At 41.1% G+C, this 19,513-nt stretch overlaps 2 protein-coding genes across 3 annotated transcripts; one reads left to right on the forward strand and one right to left on the reverse strand.

Moving 5' to 3' along the window:
- The first annotated feature begins 1,435 nt into the window (after nucleotides 1–1,435).
- LOC121773801 (zinc finger CCCH domain-containing protein 44-like) lies at nucleotides 1,436–8,848 on the forward strand. The gene is made up of 10 exons (XM_042170717.1): nucleotides 1,436–2,010; nucleotides 2,262–2,341; nucleotides 2,661–2,848; nucleotides 3,357–4,458; nucleotides 4,579–4,706; nucleotides 5,192–5,251; nucleotides 5,332–5,382; nucleotides 5,587–5,657; nucleotides 6,023–6,177; nucleotides 6,376–8,848. The coding sequence occupies exons 1-10, from the start codon at nucleotides 1,670–1,672 to the stop codon at nucleotides 8,667–8,669; spliced, it is 4,470 nt and encodes a 1,489-aa protein (XP_042026651.1). The 5' UTR covers nucleotides 1,436–1,669; the 3' UTR covers nucleotides 8,670–8,848.
- Nucleotides 8,849–11,288: 2,440 nt separating this feature from the next.
- Nucleotides 11,289–19,006, reverse strand: LOC121773966 (zinc finger CCCH domain-containing protein 19-like). 2 transcript variants are annotated; one of them, XM_042170878.1, is made up of 10 exons: nucleotides 18,478–19,006; nucleotides 18,128–18,207; nucleotides 17,335–17,522; nucleotides 15,909–17,043; nucleotides 15,658–15,785; nucleotides 14,857–14,916; nucleotides 14,728–14,778; nucleotides 14,431–14,501; nucleotides 13,912–14,066; nucleotides 11,289–13,738 (listed from the first exon to the last, which is right to left on the reverse strand). In XM_042170878.1, exons 1-10 carry the CDS (start codon nucleotides 18,816–18,818, stop codon nucleotides 11,475–11,477), a joined length of 4,473 nt encoding a protein of 1,490 aa, XP_042026812.1. In that variant the 5' UTR covers nucleotides 18,819–19,006; the 3' UTR covers nucleotides 11,289–11,474. The 2 variants fall into 2 exon arrangements, with proteins under 2 accessions (XP_042026812.1, XP_042026813.1); XM_042170879.1 differs by having other exon boundaries at nucleotides 11,289–13,714; nucleotides 18,478–19,005.
- Between the last annotated feature and the right edge of the window lie 507 nt (nucleotides 19,007–19,513).

Genomic DNA, 19,513 nt, shown 5'->3' on the forward strand with positions numbered 1-19,513 from the left:
TTAGTCTATAATTTTATTAATTTTAAAAATATTCACATGTAGTATGAAGTGGTGTATTATTTGAATGAGCAGATCCTCTCCGCTCCGGGAAGAGGGGGTACGCTACTCAAGTATCCACTATAGGGGCGGCGCCGGCCGCCCCATTCTCGCCGCCGCCCCGCCGATCTATAGTGGCGAGGACGTCCGCCCCGAGGCGGACGGCATTTCCGGGGCGGAAGAGCCTCCGCCGAGAGTTGTGAGAGGACGCGCCGGTGCCCGATTGCCGCGCCTATAGGCGCGCCGGCCGCCACGGTCAATTTTTTTTTTGAAAATTCTATTATAAATACCACCACCCATTTTACACCATTTTCACACACTCTCCATTCATTCAATCTCTACACTTTCACTCTCTAAAAATGCACGGTGGAGACGACGAATAACTCGGCACTGACGAATCAGGATATGTCGGTTATTCTTCCCACCCGTCGGGATATGGCGGCAATCCGTCCCAGCCGTGGAGTTGGAGTCAAACTCCTCCTCCGTGGGGATCGAGTCCAACCCCTCCCCCATCTCAGCCGTGGAGGTCTTCTCCCACTCCCCAACCTTTTCAGAGGAATTTGAGTCACTCGGCGTTACGCGCTTAACCATCCGCATCCGGAGACCCCTTTTCAATCCGGCCAATCTCCTTTCACCGATGCAGATCGAGACGCACTGGAGACGATGATGGGTCTGCTCAGTCTGGGCGTACCGGATACGCCTGTTCCGACGAGAGCGGGTGAAAGCAGTGGCGGCGGGGGCGGCGGAAGAGGCGCCAGCCGCTGTGGCAGCGGCGCCGATAGCTGGGAAGGCAGCGGCGGTGGCGGCGGCTCGAGCAGCTGCGCGGGCAGCACCGGCGGTGGCGGCGAGGGCAGCGAGGCAGCAGCGCCGGAAGCCGGCGGTAAACGGGGCACGCTCTACACCAAAGCGGAGTCCATTGCTGTGGCGCGGGCGTGGGATGCCGTCACATCGAACCCCATAGTGGGAACCGATCAGACCGAGGGGAGCTTTTGGAAGCGCGTCCTGTTGGCATACAACGAGTTCAAACCTCAAGGCGCCAAACCGCGTGACGGGGAACAGCTCCTCAAAAAGTGGTCTAGGATTTTGACTGCCACCAAGCGGTTCGCGGGCATATACGAGAACAACTTGCTCAATGTTGAGAGTGGCCGAAGCGAAGCCGACGTGAAGGCATTGTCTATAAGCTAATTCAACACGGAAAACTCGTCGAAGTTCACAATGTGGGAGGAGTATCTTGTTCTCGAGCACTGTCCGAAATTCAAGGCCATCTGTGTGCAAGAGCGGGCAGGAGCTCCTGGGGCGAAGTGTACTAGACACAACATAGCCGGGGACTACAGCAGCGGCTCGCAATCAATCGACCTCAACGATGAGCAAACCGAAGTGCCCTCGGCTGGGATATTGGGTGCCTATAGTGGATACTCAATTTCTACTAATTTAATCATTTTCATATTTCCAAGTTTGGTTTTAACAGCTACAAAAAGCAAAAGATTCATTCCACCCAACCTCCGTCTTCAATTTTATTTCAAATTAAATTAATTTTTTGCTTTTGTGGAACTTGTTTGAATTTTATGAGAATTGATAGTCATCTTGGGTGGATTGGTTGCTGGAGGAGTTGAGATTTTCTAGGGTTTTGGCTATGAGGAATATAGAGACACTGTTAGCTGCCGTGGCTCAGACCACGGGCTTCGGCGATGAGGACCCGGTGGTTTCTACTCCATCGGAGCTGGACCTGGAGAGCTCTGCCTCTCCGGTGGTTGTACATCCTTCTCCGGCGGTAGTAGTTCCAGATCTGACTGCTGCTGCTCCGGTTCGGGTGAGTGCGAGCGCCGTCTGTGAGAAGCGTAAGCGAGGACGGCCGCCGAAAGGGCAGCTCACAGCGAAGCCTCCACCGATTAAGAAGGTGAAAGTTGAAGATGAAGATGAGGATGTTTGCTTTATTTGCTTTGATGGAGGCTCTCTGGTACTCTGTGATCGAAAGTGAGTTTGTAGGTGACTATGATTAATTTTTGTATGCGCAGCTGTTAGTTTGCTAAACGTAATTGTTGTGATCACTTTCATGCTTATTTTCTTCTAGTAGACGAAGTTTTTGTAGAATGTGTGGTTGATTCCATTGCGTCTCTCTCCATGCTTTCATATGGCAGATTAATTGTTTGTTGAATGCAATTATGTTAGTAGACTAAGTAAGTGGTAGTAATATAGATCTAATTTTGGGATATTGTTTTCTTTAGGGGTTGTCCGAAGGCGTACCATCCAGCTTGTATCAAACGCGATGAAGCATTTTTCAAATCAAAAGCTAAATGGAACTGCGGTAAGTTGGCTTTAGTTTCAATGTAGTTCTAATGTTCTGCACTGCTAACTAATTATACAATTATAACTTTTAGTTGGTTTGTGGCGTTGTGCGATTGACTAACAAACCTATGAACTTGCAATGAAGCTTGCAACGACATTGTACGTGGCATGCATTTCTTACACGTTGAAGCCTATTTACTTTTTTTGCAACATTGCATATTTTCCTCTCATTTCGCACCCCTCTCCTTTTGTAATGCACACTGTTTTCCTATTTTTTTTTTACATTCCATAAGTCTATGTGTTTCTTATCTACATTGCTACGCTGCTATTTCTCGCAGGGTGGCACATATGTAGTGGATGCAAGAAGACTTCACATTATATGTGCTACACTTGCACCTATTCGTGGTGCAAGGGATGCACTAAAGATGCGGATTTCGTGAGTGTGAGAGGAAACATGGGGTTTTGCCCAACATGCATGAAAACTATCATGATGATTGAAAATAAAGACCATGCAACCAATGATTCGGTATGTTGATTTTTCTTTTGCATTTATTAAATTCTAAAAATTGTTTAGCCGAATTGTAGGTTTATTGAGTAAGTTTGTTGATGAGATTTACCTCACAGTGAGGAAGGCTTATTTATTCATTATTTTGTATTCATCATAGATTTCTCTCTCTCTTATAAACCGATTATGATAATGAGTAATTTCTTTTTGTTCTTAGAAATCTTTTGTGGATTTTTATGTTCCAGCTTAAAAACAGACAAATGAGGAAAGTTAGTGATATTGAGGACTTCAAATTACACATAGATAGTTGTATTTAAGATCTGCCATTTGGGGCAACATTACTTGTTGAGTCAATACTCCCAAACATGTCTGAAAGAAGTCTTCAGATTACCTATAGTAAATAACTTTCTCATGATGTGAACTTATAATCTTAGAATAAATGGAAGTTGTACCCTGGTGCGATATTTTAATTCTACTATATCCGTACTTTTATGATATGTGTTCATTGTACTGGGCTTATCTTGTGCAGATTCAAGTAGATTTTGACGACAAACTTAGCTGGGAGTATCTCTTCAAGATGTATTGGGTGACCTTAAAAGAGAAATTATCTTTTACACTGAGTGAGCTCACTCAAGCCAAAAGTCCCTGGAAAGGTGTGGCTGCAGTGACGCGTAACCCGCGGTTAAATAATGCAGTCCCCTCTTCAGTTGGCGCAGGCATTTCTATGTCATATAGCGGTACTGGACATTTCGAGTTGAATAAGCCCCACATCGAGATGAATTTGGTACAAAATGATGGGTTACGAACATCGCTATTGAGTAACGGCATCAAGAAATTAAACAATGACACTGGAGAACATGACCCAACTTACAGCAAAGAGACTGTGAAACCGAAAGTAGAGCCAGACATTAAGGAAGCTGTTCACGAGCCATGCATTAAAAAAGATCTAGATGGTCCATGCAGTGTCAAAAATACTAACAAACCGTGCATCAACAAGAACACAAATAGCATAGAGACAGACAAGCTGGTGGTTGACAGTACTGAAGGGGCATCTAAACATCTCTTGGATTTTGTTAAACACATGAAGAACGGCGACTCATCTGTTCTGTCACAGTTTGATGTTCAAACACTATTGGTTGAATATGTGAAGAGAAACAATCTCTGGGACCCACATCAGAAGAGTCAAATTGTATGTGATCAAAGGCTCAAAAATATATTCGGAAAGCCATATGTTGATCAAACTGAAATGCTGAAGCTCCTTGGCTTTCATTTTGTTGTAAAGGAAGATACCCAGAAAAATCTGTTCTTTCCTGCTAGAGCTGTTAGATCTGCTGCAAATAATTTGGATGCTGATGGAAAAATAAATGGGTCGCTACTGCCAGTGCCAAGTAACAGTAGAAAGCGGAAAACACGCAAGAAGAATGAAAACAGAGTAGCCCAACTTGATCTGAATGAATATGCTGCAATTGATGTTCATAATATCAGTCTGATCTATTTGCGGCGTAGTTTGATGGTGACTCTTGCTGAAAATCGTGAGAGTTTCAATGACAAGGTTATTGGATCTATTGCAAGGATCAAAATATCAGCCAATGATCAGAAACCAGAAGTTCATAGGCTTGTCCAAGTTATAGGTATAGTGCATGTACTTATTGCCTCTTGCTTTAGCTGTTTCAATTTTTTCTTTGCACTGCTTGCTAGGACCTTTGTCCTGACATTAATTTTTTCTTCAATATATTATATTGATAATTCAGGTACTAGCAAGGTGGCCGAGCCCTATAAAATTGGAAACAAGACAGCAGATGTCATGCTTGAAGTTTTAAATTTGGACAGAAGAGAAGTTGTATCTATCGATTCCATTTCAAATGAAGAGTTTACTGAGGTAACAAAGGATATCTTATCAATGAGTTTCTTACAGATCTCTAATGCTTTAGTTTAATTTTAGATACTTCTGGAGGTTATTTTCATTCATGAAATGTTTGTTTATTTTACACACACACACACACACACACACACTTCAAAAGTTATGCACTGTAAAGATCATTAAACTTATTTATGAACTATATATGGAGTATTAAAAAAAATGTTTTTTTGAAAAATTATAGAAATAGCAGCCTTATGTCTGAACATGTGGTAGAATTGTGATATAGTATAGTATCAGCATATACACTTCGAAAGTTATGCACTGTAAAGATCATTAAACTTATTTATGAACTATATATGGAGTATTAAAAAAATGTTTTTTTGAAAAATTATAGAAATAGCAGCCTTATGTCTGAACATGTGGTAGAATTGTGATATAGTATAGTATCAGCATATACTTGACTGAACAACCATGAGCGCCCGTATCTTTTTTCCTTTATTCAGGACGAATGCAAATGGCTACGTCAGAGCATTAGATGTGGTCTTGTGAAACAATTTACTGTTGTAAGTCCTCATGTTCAATTGCTTCTTAATCTGGCATAACTGCAACACTATCATACCATTTATCTGTTTTATATTTGCAGGATGAGGTAAAAAAGAAAGCCTCTGCAATTCAATCAGTTAGAGTCAATGATGTGAGTTTGCTGGTTCTTCTTATCTGTGAATTTAAGTTTTGTGATCGGTTACCACGATATTGTTCTTTCAAAGAACCAGTTCTCTTCTAGTGCCCTTAAAGAAGCAAGAAAAAACACTACATTTGATCCTTAGCTTTTAACTTTTTCTTACGGTTAGTTTTTGTAGCTCTTGTTGGTTCTGATTTTGTAATTTTCTGAACACAGTGGCTTGAAGCAGAAATATTGCGGCTAAGTCATCTTAGAGATCAAGCTGGCGGGAAGGGGATTAAGAAACAATATCCTTCATCTATTACTACTGCATTTATTATGTAAATGTAATCATCGCATTATACCTCCTTAGATTATGGTGCAAAAACATTTGGTTTTCTAGATTCAAATCCCAACTTCTGGAAAATCCCTGACGTCTTCCCAGTTTAAATCAAATCCCCAACTTCTGTCATCTGACTTCACTGATGTGCTGCACTTTCAATATTTCTGGGAGCATATTGAGTTAGACCTTTGGTGCTTTTTTATTCCACGTTTGTTATAGACAGTTGGCAAATAAGATTTGAAATAATTTATTTATTATTTGTCGCTTAATAACATCGTCATCTTCATATACTTTTTTATGTGTTCCATTAAGTTCCATGACTCTCTTCACGCTTAGAAAAAATGCCCAAAGATTACTGTTGCTAAAATCACCTGAGGAGTGCCAACGCAGAATTTCTGAAGTTCCAGAGATACATGCTGATCCGACTATGAATCCAAATTATGAATCAGAAGAAGATATCAGAAGTAGTGACCACAGTAAAAAAGGTACATCCAACAATACTCTTCGGTGCAGTTTATTTATGAAGATGAATATGCTGGGTCAAACTATTCTACATTTCCCAGAACTGATTATGAGTCCATTTCTTCTAATAAAAGAGGTGACATTCCGTTGTGTATATATCAATGAAATGCTTGCACTTCCTCAATATTAATATGCAGAAATTTGCTATGCATCTTATTCAGGCAAAGAAGAGCATTCTGTAGAGATGCAAGATAGAATCACGGAGAATACAAATGCTAGTGCATCAAATGATTTGGAGAAACACACAAACCAGATTGATATTGGTTGCTCACCTTCTGGTGCTAGGAATGATCAATCTATGGAAAGGTCTGGGTTGGAGACATCGACTGCAATTGCCTCCATCGGAAACTCACAGCCTGCTGACAACATAGAAACTGAGAAACTTTGGCATTATCGTGACCCCAATAGTAAGATTCAAGGACCTTTTTCCATGATGCAGCTACGGAAATGTAACAGTACTGGACTGTTTCCACATGATATGCGGATATGGACCAATCACGAGCAATATGACTCGTTACTTCTAAATGATGCTTTGGATGGGAAATTATATGCAGCACCAAATATGTCACATAAAGCCTTTTCAAGTTCAAAGGAAAACAGGCCCGCTGGAGGAGTTATCCCAAGCGAGGGTGTAAATGGGACTACTAAAGATGCCAAACAAACTGAAGTTGCTGGGTGTAGCAATTCGGATGTTTTGCCTGACACCGCTGCTGGACCCGTGAAAGTAGATGAGTCTTGCTCCTCTGGGTGGCCTCGATGTTGGGATTTGCTTAAAGATGGTAATCCAATTGCTGATAATGTCCAATTACGTGATCTGCTTCCTCCATCAAAACCTGAGACAAGAGATGAACCTTTGACAGATCAAGGCCAAGAGAGTGATGAATTAAATCTTAGTTCACAAAATGGAGAAAAGAATGCTGCTGGGCCGACTCAAAATCCTATGCCCAGTGAAGATGAACTTCGAACTAAACATAAAGATGATGACCGAACAGGTCAATCTTCCGAAGGAAATTTGAGATCCCTGAACATCAACTTGTGCTCAACCATCCCTGAACCTGTGCCGGTTTTAACTTCTGTACCAACGTCACTAGTTTCAAGTAAACAGCCAGAGAATATAGATGTCTTGGATCTTCTTAGTCCTACCTCAAAGACTGAAAACCAGCAGTCAGTCGATGCAGATATTCCTGCGCATGGCACAAGTTTTCTGGAGCTGCTGAGTCCTGCACCAAGATCTAACAATGAAGATCAGGCAGCTCAGGAAACTGACTCGAAGCCTGGGTGTATAAATCTTCCTATGCCTGATCCTGGGCCTGGCTGGATTGGTGCGTCTAGTCTAGGGATCAGTGGCGTGCAGCTCCCAGATGTAGCTGATGAATGGTGTGGATATTCCCAGACACATGCTGCAAGACCACCTATGCAGGTATGGGATTCTGGTCTAGTCTCCGAATCTGCTTCGGGGCCACCTGAAGTCACTAGGGAAAATGCTGATGCCGCTGCACCCGAAGCCCTCCATCTTTCTCATGCTCCTCCGCCCCCTCCTCCATCAAATGGACCTAATTGGCTTGCTATAATGAATGAGCCAATTGAGTTTGTTGCTCTAGGTGAGGATTCAGTGTCTGATTTGTTGGCTGAAGTGGATGCTATGGAATTGCGAGGCGCTCTGCCTTCACCTACTTCAGCCATCAAGTTTGCTCGGGAATTGCTCGAAGATTGTAAAGACGATTGCTTTAGTTCAATCGAGGGTTTTAGCCCAACCCCAGAACCTCGAAAAAGCGACGCATTCAGCTCCACCAGCAATGTACATCTGACATCCCAATCCTCTGCCCCATGTAAACCGAATGGAACATCTCCTGTTGACGCCTTCGATTTTTTCCGGAGGTCGAGCGTGAATTCGTCTGCAAGCAGTGAGGGTGAAACAAGCGCTGCAGTTCATTCTGGGGATCCCGGTTCGGAATTCCACCACTCTCCTACACCGAACCAAGAGATGGTCGGTACTGGTGCTGGAGCAGCCATGGCTCCCGGGCTGGGATCCGATGCTACGGATCCCAGTTGGGGACAGATGCAGGGCAACATCAACCTAGTCACAGTGCAAGGTAATGTCAATCTCGTCCTCGGAGGATCGGCTGCCCAGGGGATGGCGAACCTCCCATGGGGAGCGAACCAGGGCCCCAACTGGGCCAACCCAAACTCGATCCGGAGCCCTAGAAACGGGAGTCAGCCCTGGGACGGGCAGCGCAAGTTCGGTGGTGATAGGTTCAACTGTCCTAGAGAATGGGGGGGTTATCAAGGTAGTGATCCGGGATTCGGGGGAGGGAGGGGCAGGCCGCCGTGGGGCCGTCAGCAGTACAGCAGTGGTGGGTATTCGAGGCCTCTTCCAAAGGGGCAGAGGGTGTGCAAATTCTACGAGAGCGGTCGCTGCAAAAAGGGGGCTTTCTGTGATTATCTTCATCCATGATTGTTGTGAGTTTTCACTGTTTTTGGTAACTTCTTGTTGTATAATTAATTGTTAAGAGTAATCTCTCAGGCCAGATATCTTTTTTTGCAAAGTTAATTGTGAGAGTAATCTCCTTAATTAGCTGTAGATTTGTACTCAGAGCTTCATTTTAATAATAATAAAAAAATATTGTTACTCTAGGATTGAAGCATTTTACTAGCATGTAATCACTACACATCCAAGTAAATTATGTGTTATGTTTGTATCATGTTTATGTGTCGCTATATTCTCATTCATCTGTTTTCATTTTTACCGTCACATTTGAGTCAAGCTTGAGCCCACAGTTTTTGAGTGGTGTTTGGTTATTTAGATAAAATAATAGTAGGAAATACAAATTAGATAAGCCAAAATTGAATATATTGTTAGAGAAAAGGTTATTAAGGTGTTTGGTTGACTTGATAGTTTTTCATGCAAATTAAAACATGCTTGGTATCCAATAATATAGTGCTAATAATACTACATACTTCGCCCATCGAAGTTATTTGTACTCCCATTGTCTCACAATAAGGATTGCATTTTGTCATTTTGGTCCATTCTATAATAAGAGTCATATTTTATTTTGACCATAAATGGCAAGTAGGTCTCACATTCCACTAATTCGCTTCACTTACATTTTATTATAAAACCAATACTACATCCGTCCCACATTAAGTGTCACATTTAGTGAGGAAACGAATTTTAAGAAATGTAAAGAAAAGTGAGTTAAATTAGTTAGTAGACTATGAGTCTCACTTATATATATATTAGTTTTATAATAAAATGTGAGTAGAATTGATTGGTAGAATGTGGGTCTACTTACCATTTATGGCAAAAGTGAAATGTGACTCTTATTGTGGGACGGACCGAAATGGCCAAATGTGACACTTAATGTGGGACGGAAGTAGTATAAAAAAGTGGGTCTCATATTCCACTAACTTTTTCAATCCTCTATTCTTTACATTTCTTAAAACTCGTGCCTACATCAAATGTGACTCCTATTATGGACAGAGGGAGTATTATACTACATCCATCCACAAAAAATAGACAAGATTGTAAACGACACGGGTTTTAATGCGTTATCGGTAAAGTAAGAGAGAGTGAAGGAAAAGGTGGTAGTAGTAGGGTTAATGGATTGTGACGTCCACATTTAGAATGATGTGTATGGTTAGTATTTGTTTAAAAGTCTTCATATTTAGAATTGGTCTAATTTTGGTGGACGGCCTAAAATGGTAAAATTAGTCTATTTTTTGTGGAAGGATGTGGTACATCGTATAAAGTTGGTAATACATGGGTGAATCATATCCCTGCAGAATCGTCAGAAGTGTGGCTTGACTTATGGGACGTCATGAGCTACTTCACCATCTCTTGCACCATCGCAACATCATTTTCTATCTTTGTTCTTTCATCAAGATCGACATTAAATTCCTGATATATTTCTTGTCGCAATTCTTGGCGGAATTTTTGGCGCAATTCTATGCGCAATTCCTCTCGTTTTTCGGCTCGCACAGAAGGATCTATGTTGGCTAGGGCTGAGCATTCATTCCTAACCTTCATGTCGAACTGCCACCCATGAGGCTTTTTGCCAGATTCCAAGCATTCTTTTCTTTTTTTTTGCGAGTTTACCTCCAATTCGATGATGTGTTTGAGAAGACTACCCCGTGTGCATCTGTGTATATGATACGTGGCCCAAGACAGTGTTGAGAAACATACTGAAACGTAGTACGAATGACTATCGCTTCGGATACACAGGGAGGCAAAATCCCATAGTGACAAGATGAAAACACATGAAGAAATAAACTGTCATGCGATAGCAATAAAGAACCTGTGCTGATGATATTGGACTAACACCGCCAGCTTTTGGATGGGGCTGTTCCAGTGGCGAATTGTGGAGGTTCACAAGGAGCTGTGGGGTCTGCGAGAGAGCATGTTTGTTTTCCACCTTGTGTTGTTTGCCATTCTACAAGCGTTTTCCGAGTTTGGTAAGCTATTACTCCCGGTGGAACACAATTTCCACTCTATATCACCTGGTTGCATGCCCACCAAATCCGCCGAGAAATCATAATAAACTCTTCCATCAAATATTTGTTGTTTAACTCCTTGATAGTTTGATAACATTCTATAAATGGAACTGATAAAGTTATTTCATATTTTCCCCAATGTTGCCACACGGCTCTTGCTTTATGACAAGTCAATAGGGCATGGTTGAAATCTTCATCCGAGGCACTGCAACTGCAAATAGTATCAATAGATATGCAGTGTTTCTGTAAGCGACATTTTTTGGTAACACATTGTGCAACACATGCCATAGGAATTCACAAACTTTTGGGGGGACCGTGGAGTTGCCATATCTTCTAATCAATAAAATGGTGTGGTTCAGATTCTCTATTGAGATGAGATGAGATGTGATGCAACATAATATCCGGACTTTGTGTCAAATACATCCCTCTGGGATGGTCGGGAGATTGGGATAGATAGAATGGTAGGAATGTCACATTAGCTGAATATAGTAAAAACTTTATCCAAATCCTAATGTGTTTGAGCCTGGTTAAGTCGACGATGCTGAGTTCGGAAGGGATAAAGTTGTTCACCATACACGAATCCTAGAGTAGCAATATTTTTTATTATTATTAAAATGAAGCCCTAAGTACAAATCTACAGCTAATTAAGGAGATTACTCTCACAATTAACTGTACAAAAAAGATATCCGAGCCTAGACAGAGCTTACTCCAACAATTAATTATACAACCAAAAAGTTACTAAAACAAAGTGTAGGAGAACACACAACAATCATGGATGAAGATAATCACAGAAAGCTCCCTTTTTGCAGCGACCGCTCTCGTAGAATTTACACACCCTCTGCCCCTTTGGAAGAGGCCTCGAATATCCACCACTGCTGTACTGCTGGCGGCCCCACGGCGGCCTGCCCCTCCCGCCTCCGAATCCCGGATCACTACCTTGATAACCCCCCCATTCTCTAGGACAGTTGAACCTTTCACCACCGAACGTGCGCTGCCCGTCCCATGGCTGACTCCCATTTCTAGGGCTCCGGATCGAGTTTGGGTTGGCCCAGTGGGGGCCCTGGTTCGTACCCCATGGGAGGTTCGCCATCCCTTGTGCAGCGGGTCCTCTGAGGACGAGATTGACATTACCTTGCACTGTGACTAAGTTAATGTTGCCCGGCATCTGTCCCCAACTGGGATCCGTAGCATCGGATCCCAGCCCGGGAGCCATGGCTGCTCCAGCACCAGCACCGACCATCTCTTGGTTCGGTGCAGGAGAGTGGTGGAATTCCGAACCGGGATCCCCAGAATGAACTGCAGCGCTTGTTTCACCCTCACTGCTTGCAGATGAATTCACGCTCGACCTTCGGAAAAAATCAAAGGCGTCAACTGGAGATGTTCCATTTGGTTTACATGGGGCAGAGGATTGGGATGTCAGATGTACATCGCTGGTGGAGCTAAATGCATCACTTTTTCGAGGTTCTGGGGTTGGGCTAAAACCCTCGATTGAACTAAAGCAATCGTCTTTGCAATCTTCAAGCAATTCCCAAGCAAACTTGATGGCTGAAGTAGGCGAAGGCAGAGCGCCTCGTGATTCCATAGCATCCACTTCAGCCAACAGATCAGACACTGAATCCTCACCTAGAGCAACAAACTCAATTGGCTCATTCATTATAGCAAGCCAATTAGGTCCATTCGATGGAGTATGGGACGGAGGAGCATGAGAAAGATGGAGGGCTTCGGGTGCAGAGGCATCAGCATTTTCCCCGGTGACTTCAGGTGGCCCTGAAGCAGAATCCCATTCCTGTATAGGTGGTCTTGCAGCATGTGTCTGGGAATATCCACACCATTCATCAGCTACATCTGGGAGCTGGATGCCACCAATCCCTAGATTAGATGCACCGATCCAGCCGGGGCCAGAATTAGACATAGGAAGATTTTTACACCCAGGCTTCGTGTCAGTTTCCAGAGCTGCCAGATCTTCATTGTTGGATCTTGGTGCAGGACTCAGCAGCTCCAGAAAACTCGTGCCATGCGCAGGAATATCTGCATCTACTGACTGCTGGTTTTGAGTCTTCTCAGGCTGTTTACTTGAAACCAGAGACGTTGATACAGAAGTCAAAACCGGCGCAGGTTCAGGGATGGTTGAGCTCAAGTTGATGTTAAGGGATCTCAAATTTCCTTCGGAAGATTGACCACTTCTGTCATCATCTTTAGGTTGAGATCGAAGTTCATCTTCACTGGGCATAGGATTTTGAGTCGGCCCAGCAGCATTCTTTTCTCCATTTTGTGAACTAAGATTTAATTCATCACTCTCTTGGCCTTGATCTGTCAAAGGTTCATCTCTTGTCTCAGGTTTTGATGGAGGAAGCAGATCACGTAATTGGACATTATCAGCAATTGGATTACCATCTTTAAGCAAATCCCAACATCGAGGCCACCCAGAGGAGCAAGACTCGTCTGCTTTCACGGGTCTAGCAACATTGTCGGGCAAACAATCTGAATTACTACACCCAGCATTTTCTGTTTGTTTAGCATCTTTAGTAGTTCCATTTGTACCCTCGCTTGGGACAGCTCCCCCAGCGGGCCCGTTTTCCTTTGAATTTGAAGAGGCTTTATGTGACATGTCTGGTGCTGCATATAATTTCCCATCCAAAGCATCTGTTAGAAGTAACGAGTCATATTGCTCATGATTGGTCCATATCCGCATATCATGTGGAAACAGTCCAGTACTATTACATTTCCGCAGCTGCATCATGGAAAAAGGTCCTTGAATCTTACTATTGGGGTCCCGAAAATGCCAAAGTTTCTCAGTTTCTATGTTGTCAGCAGGCTGTGAGTTTCCAATGGAGGCAATTGCAGTCGATGTCTCCAACCCAGACCTTTCCATGGCTTGATCATTCCCACCACCAGAAGGTGAGCAACCAATATCAATCTGGTTTGTGTGTTTCTCCAAATCATTTGATGCACTAACATTTGTTTTCTCCGTGATTCTATCTTGCACCTCTACAGAATGCTCTACTTTGCCTGAATAAGATGCATAGCGAATTTCTGCATGTTAAATTGAGGAAGAGCAAGCATTTCATTGATATATACACAACTGAATGTCACCTCTTTTATTAGAAGAAATGGACTCATAATCAGTTCTGGGAAATGTAGAATAGTTTGACCCAGCATATTCATCTTCATAAATAAACTGCACCGAAGAGTATTGTTGGATGTACCTTTTTTACTGTGGTCACTACTTCTGATATCTTCTTCTGATTCATAATTTGGATTCATTGTCGGATCAGCATGTATCTCTGGAACTTCAGAAATTCTGCGTTGGCGCTCCTCAGGTGATTTTAGCAACTGTAATCTTTCAGCATTTTTTCTAAGCGTGAAGAGAGTCAAGGAACTTAATGAAACACATAAAAAAGTATATGAAGATGACGATGTTATTTAGCTAGAAATAATGAATAAATTATTTCAAATCTTATTTTGTCAACTATCTATACCAAATGTGGGATAAAAAAGCACCAAAAGTTTAACTCAATATTCTCCCAGAAATATTGGAAGTGCAGGACAGAGAGACATGAAGATAAAATTCATCTAATGATTTAAACAGGGAAGACATAGTGATTTTCCAGAAGTTTGGGTATTTGAATCTTGAAAACCAAATGTTTTTGCACCAAAATTTAAGAAAGTATTAATGCAATAATTACATTTATATAATAAAGACAGTAGTAATAGATGGAGGATATTCTTTCTTAATCCCCTTCCCGTCAGCTCGGTCTCTAAGATGACTTAGCCGCAATATTTCCGCCTCAAGCCACTGTGTTCAGAAAATTACAAAATCAGAACCAACAAGAGCCACAATAATTAAGAGTAACAAAAAGGAAATAACTTAAAAACTATGGATTAGATGTAGTGTTTATTCTTGCTCCTTTAAAGGCACAAGAAGAAAAATGGTGCTTTGGAAATTGGAAGAACGATATTGTGGTAACTGGTAACCGATCACAAAACTTAAACTCGCAGATAAGAAGAACCAGCACACTCACATCATTAACTCTAACTGATTGGAGTGCAGAGGCTTTCTTTTTTACCTCGTCCTGCGAAAATAAAACAGATAAATGGTATGATAATGTTGCAGTCATACGCCAGATTAAGAAGCGAACATGAGGACTTACAACAGTAAATTGTTTCACAAGACCGCATCGAATGCTCTGGCGTAGCCATTTGCACTCGTCCTGAATAAAAGAAAAGTTTATAGCACTCATACACAACTTTTGAGGAAAAAAATATGTGCGTTCATGGCTGTGCAATCAACTTTCTTGCTAGCAAATGTATCCTCCTGACTGATGCAAGAGTCCACATAAGTATATGTTGATACAATATATCACAATCCTACCACATGTTCACACATAAGTCTGCAATTTCTATCATTTTTAAAAACATTAAATTTGAACATATATATAACTTTTGAAGGGACTACACTGAGGAAAGAATCTCGATCTTACACTCAATATTCTTAGAACACTTAAACAAGCAATAAGGTGTTTCTTTCACAACATATCAGAACTAAATACACCCTGAGAGCATCACGATGAACAAAGAACACATAAATGTATAACAGATACGGAAACTGAGATTGGTAAATTATAATACTCCCCCCGTTCCTTGTTAAATGAGTCATTTTTCCATCTCGGGAAGTTCCAAGATAATGGGATCATTTCTATTTTTTTCCAAAAAGTAATATTCTCTCCTACTTTGATCTCCCTCCACTTAACACACTAAACATCTTTTTTTAATTTTTGTGCCGAAAAGAAGCCACTCAATTAATAAGGAAAGGAGGGAGTATATGTGTGTGTGACTGTGTGTGAGAAATAAACAAACATTTCATGAATGAACATAACCTCCAGAAATATATGAAATCAAACTAATGCTCAGAAATTAGAAAAAAAAACGACTGATAAGATATCCTTTGTTACCTCAGTAAACTCTTCATTTGAAATGGAATCGACAGATACAACTTCTCTTCTGTCCAAATTTAACACTTCAAGCATGACATCTGCTGTCTTGTTTCCAATTTTACAAGGCTCGGCCACCTTGCTAGTACCTGAATTATCAATATAACATATTTAAGAAAAAATTAATGTCAGGACAAACAAGTCCTAGCGAGCAGTGCAGAGAAACAAATAGGAACAGCTAAAGCAAGAGGCAGTAAGTACATGCACTACACCTATAACTTGGACAAGCCTATGAACTTCTGGCTTCTGATCATTGGGTGATATTTTGATCCTTGCGATAGATCCAATAACCTTGTCATTGAAACTCTCACGATTTTCAGCAAGAGTCACCATTAAATTACGCCGCAAATAGATCAGACTGATATTATGAACATCAATTGCAGCATATTCATTCAGATTAAGCTGGGCTTCTCTGTTTTCAATCTTCTTATGTGTTTTCCGCTTTCTACTGTTACTTGGCACTGGCTCTGGCGACCCATTTATTTTCCCATCAGCATCCAAATTACTTGCAGCAGATCTAACAGCTCTTGCAGGAAAGAATGGATTTTTCTGAGCATCTTCCTTTACAACAAAATGAAATTCAAGAAGCGTCAACATTTCAGTTTGATCAACAAATGGCTTTCCAAATATATTTTTGAGCCTTTGATCGCATAAAATATGACTCTTCTGATGTGGGTCCCAGAGATTGTTTCTCTTCACATATTCAACCAATAATGTTTGGACATCAAACTGTGATAAAGAAGATGTGTCACCGTTCTTCATGTGTTTAACAAAATCCAAGAGGTCTTTAGATGCCCATTCAGTACTGTCAACCGCCAGCTTGTCTATCTCTACGCTGTTTGTGTTCTTGCCGATGCCTGGCTTGTTAGTATTTTTGACGATGCATGGATCATCTAGATCTTTTTTAATGCATAGCTCATGAACTTCCTTAACGTCTGGCTTGTCATTGGTTTTGGCAATGCTCGTCTCATCAGCGACTTTCTGTTTTACAGTCTCATTGCTGTAAGTTGGGCCATGTTCTCCATTGTCATTGTCTAGTTTCTTGACATGGTTGTCGTTACTCAACAGTGATGTTCGTAACCCATCATTTTGTACCAAATTTATCTCATGGGGCTTATTCAACTCGAAATGTCCAGTACCCCCATGTGGCAAAGGAACACCTGCGCCAACTGAAGAGGGAACTGCATTATTTAACCGCGGCTTACGCGTCACTGCAGCCACACCTTTCCAGGGACTTTTAGCTTGAGTGAGCTCACTCAGTGTAAAAGATAATTTCTCTTTTAAGATTACCCAATACATCTTGAAGAGATACTCCCAGCTAAGTTTGTCGTCAAAATCTACTTGAATCTGCACGAGATAAGCCCAGTAGAATGAACACAAGTATGCATATAATGGAATTAAAAATCGACAAAAGATTTCTAGGTACAAAAAGAGAGTAACCATGATCATAATCAGTTTATACGAGAGAAATCTCTATGACAAGGACTAATAGATTGATGATGCCAAAAAATAATGAATAACGAAGCCTTCCTCACTATGAAGCATATCTCATCAACAAACTTACTCACTAAACGTGCTATTCAGCTACGCAATTATTAGAATTTAATTTAATAAAAGCAGAAGAAAATATCAACATACTGAATCATTCGTTGCTTTGTCTTTATTTTCAATCATCATGATAGTTTTCATGCATGTTGAGCAAAACCCCATGTTTCCTCTCACACTCACGAAATCCGCATCTTTAGTACATCCCTTACACAACGAATAGGTGCAAGTGTAGCACATATAATGAGGAATCTTCCTGCATCCACTACATATGTGCCACCCTGGAAGAAATAACAGCAAAGCAACGTAGATAAGCAACAGACTTAATGAATGAAAGAATAAAAGCTAAAACCAACGGGCTACTTCAGCTTCAACCAGTGGTGTTACTTGTTAAGCGCGCATAGCGCAAAGGGGCAATTATCCGAGGTCCATGAACTTCGATTTAATATCGTTTAAGCTACTTTTTTTTACTGTTTCAAACTTTTTTTGGGCGAAAATACCCTCAAGCCCATGAAGGATATTACGGTCTATTTACTCTCTCTTCTCTCTTCTTCATTAAAATATTGAGAGAACATTTTTTTTGTCCGCGAACTTTGCCAAAATATCATTTTTGGTCTGAGCTTTAATTCCTTGAGAATGTGGGATTTCTCCAATGAGATTGTTTTGGAGAGATCAAGGGAGTTTAAAGAGGTGATGTTTTCGATGATATGTGGGAAATGCATGCCACATACAATATCATTGCAAGTTCATAGGGTTTGTCAGTCAACCGCACAACACCACAAAATAACTAAAAGTTATAATTGTACTAATATAATTAGTTAGCAGTGCAGAACATTAGAGGTATATTGAAATTCTTAGTTCTTCAAATGAAACTAAAGCCACTTACCGCAGTTCCATTTAGCTTTTGATTTGAAAAAGGCTTCATTGCGTTTGATACAAGCTGGATGGTACGCCTTCGGACAACCCCTAAAGAAAACAACATAAACTCATTATATCCCAAAATTGGATCTATATTACTACTCCACTACTTAGTCTACTAACATAAACACATTCAACAAACAATTGATCTGCCATATGAAAACATGGAGAGAGACGCAACGGAATCAACCACACATTCTACAAAAACTTCGTCTACTAAATGAAAATAAGCATGTAAGTGATCACAGCAATTACAATTAGCAAACTAACAGCTGCGCATACAAAAAAACTAATCACAGTCTTCATCTACAAACTCACTTTCGATCACAGAGTACCAGAGAGCCTCCATCAAAGCAAATAAAGCAAACATCCTCATCTTCATCTTCAACTTTCACCTTCTTAATCCGTGGAGGCTTCGCTGTGAGCTGCCCCTTCGGCGGACGTCCTCGCTTACGCTTCTCACAGACGGCGCTCGCACTCACCGGAACCGGAGCAGCAGCAGTCAGATCTGGAACTACCACCGCCGGTGAAGGATGTACAACCACTGGAGAGGCCAAGCTCTCCAGGTCCAGCTCCGATGGAGTAGAAACCACCGGCTCCTCATCGCCGAAGCCCGTGGTCTGAGCTACGGCAGCTAACAGTGTCTCTATATTCTCCATAGCCAAAACCCTAGAAAATCTCAACTCCTCCAGCAACCAATCCACCCAAGACAACCATCAATTCTCATCAAATTCAAACACGTTCCAGAAAAGTAAAACGAAAATTAAATTTGTTTGAAAATCAAAATTGAAGATGGAGACGGGAGGAATGAATCTTTTGTCCTTGGAAACATGAATATGAGTAAATTAGTGGAATTTGAGTAGCGTACCCACCCACCAGAGTCAAAGCACGGCCGCGCGTCACGTTGGTGGGGCCGGAAAAGAATTGGTGTCAAATAGGAGTCATATTTATATACAAATATGGATTCTTTGGTTAATTGTGATTTTCAAAATTGTACGAATGTAGTTACTACTACAATTATGTTTGTGTAGAAAATATTGTAGAATATGGAGTATTTTTTTATAACTACCATACTTATTTATTTTCTCTTGGCCAAATACTTCCTCGGTTCTTCATTTCGGAAAGTCAATTTTTTAACTATCTTATAAGTGGGTCACATTCTTTACTGAGGTGTCATTGGATTAACATGATTAATTATTATATAATTATCAAATTATGAATCAGTTTGAGATTATTTTAATTGGAAAAAGGTTATAACTTATTATATTATCCCTCTAGAATTAAATTGTGATTCAATCTCATAAACCAAACATAATATAAATTCAATCATGAGATATAATCTATCAAACAGATT

This window comes from Salvia splendens, chromosome 17 (assembly GCF_004379255.2).
Source record: "Salvia splendens isolate huo1 chromosome 17, SspV2, whole genome shotgun sequence".
Lineage (NCBI taxonomy): Eukaryota > Viridiplantae > Streptophyta > Magnoliopsida > Lamiales > Lamiaceae > Salvia > Salvia splendens.

What these genes read in the sequence shown, in the direction of transcription:
- LOC121773801 (XM_042170717.1), top strand. Translation starts at nt 1,670, where the DNA reads ATGAGGAATATAGAGACACTGTTAGCTGCCGTGGCTCAGACCACGGGC. An exon ending in ACCATGCAACCAATGATTCG is followed by an intron (nt 2,849 to 3,356) that starts GTATGTTGATTT and finishes TATCTTGTGCAG; the next exon opens with ATTCAAGTAGATTTTGACGA. An exon ending in TAGGCTTGTCCAAGTTATAG is followed by an intron (nt 4,459 to 4,578) that starts GTATAGTGCATG and finishes TTGATAATTCAG; the next exon opens with GTACTAGCAAGGTGGCCGAG.
- LOC121773966 (XM_042170878.1), bottom strand. Translation starts at nt 18,818, where the DNA reads ATGGAGAATATAGAGACACTGTTAGCTGCCGTAGCTCAGACCACGGGC. An exon ending in CTGGTACTCTGTGATCGAAA is followed by an intron (nt 18,208 to 18,477) that starts GTGAGTTTGTAG and finishes TGTTTTCTTTAG; the next exon opens with GGGTTGTCCGAAGGCGTACC. An exon ending in TAGGCTTGTCCAAGTTATAG is followed by an intron (nt 15,786 to 15,908) that starts GTGTAGTGCATG and finishes TTGATAATTCAG; the next exon opens with GTACTAGCAAGGTGGCCGAG.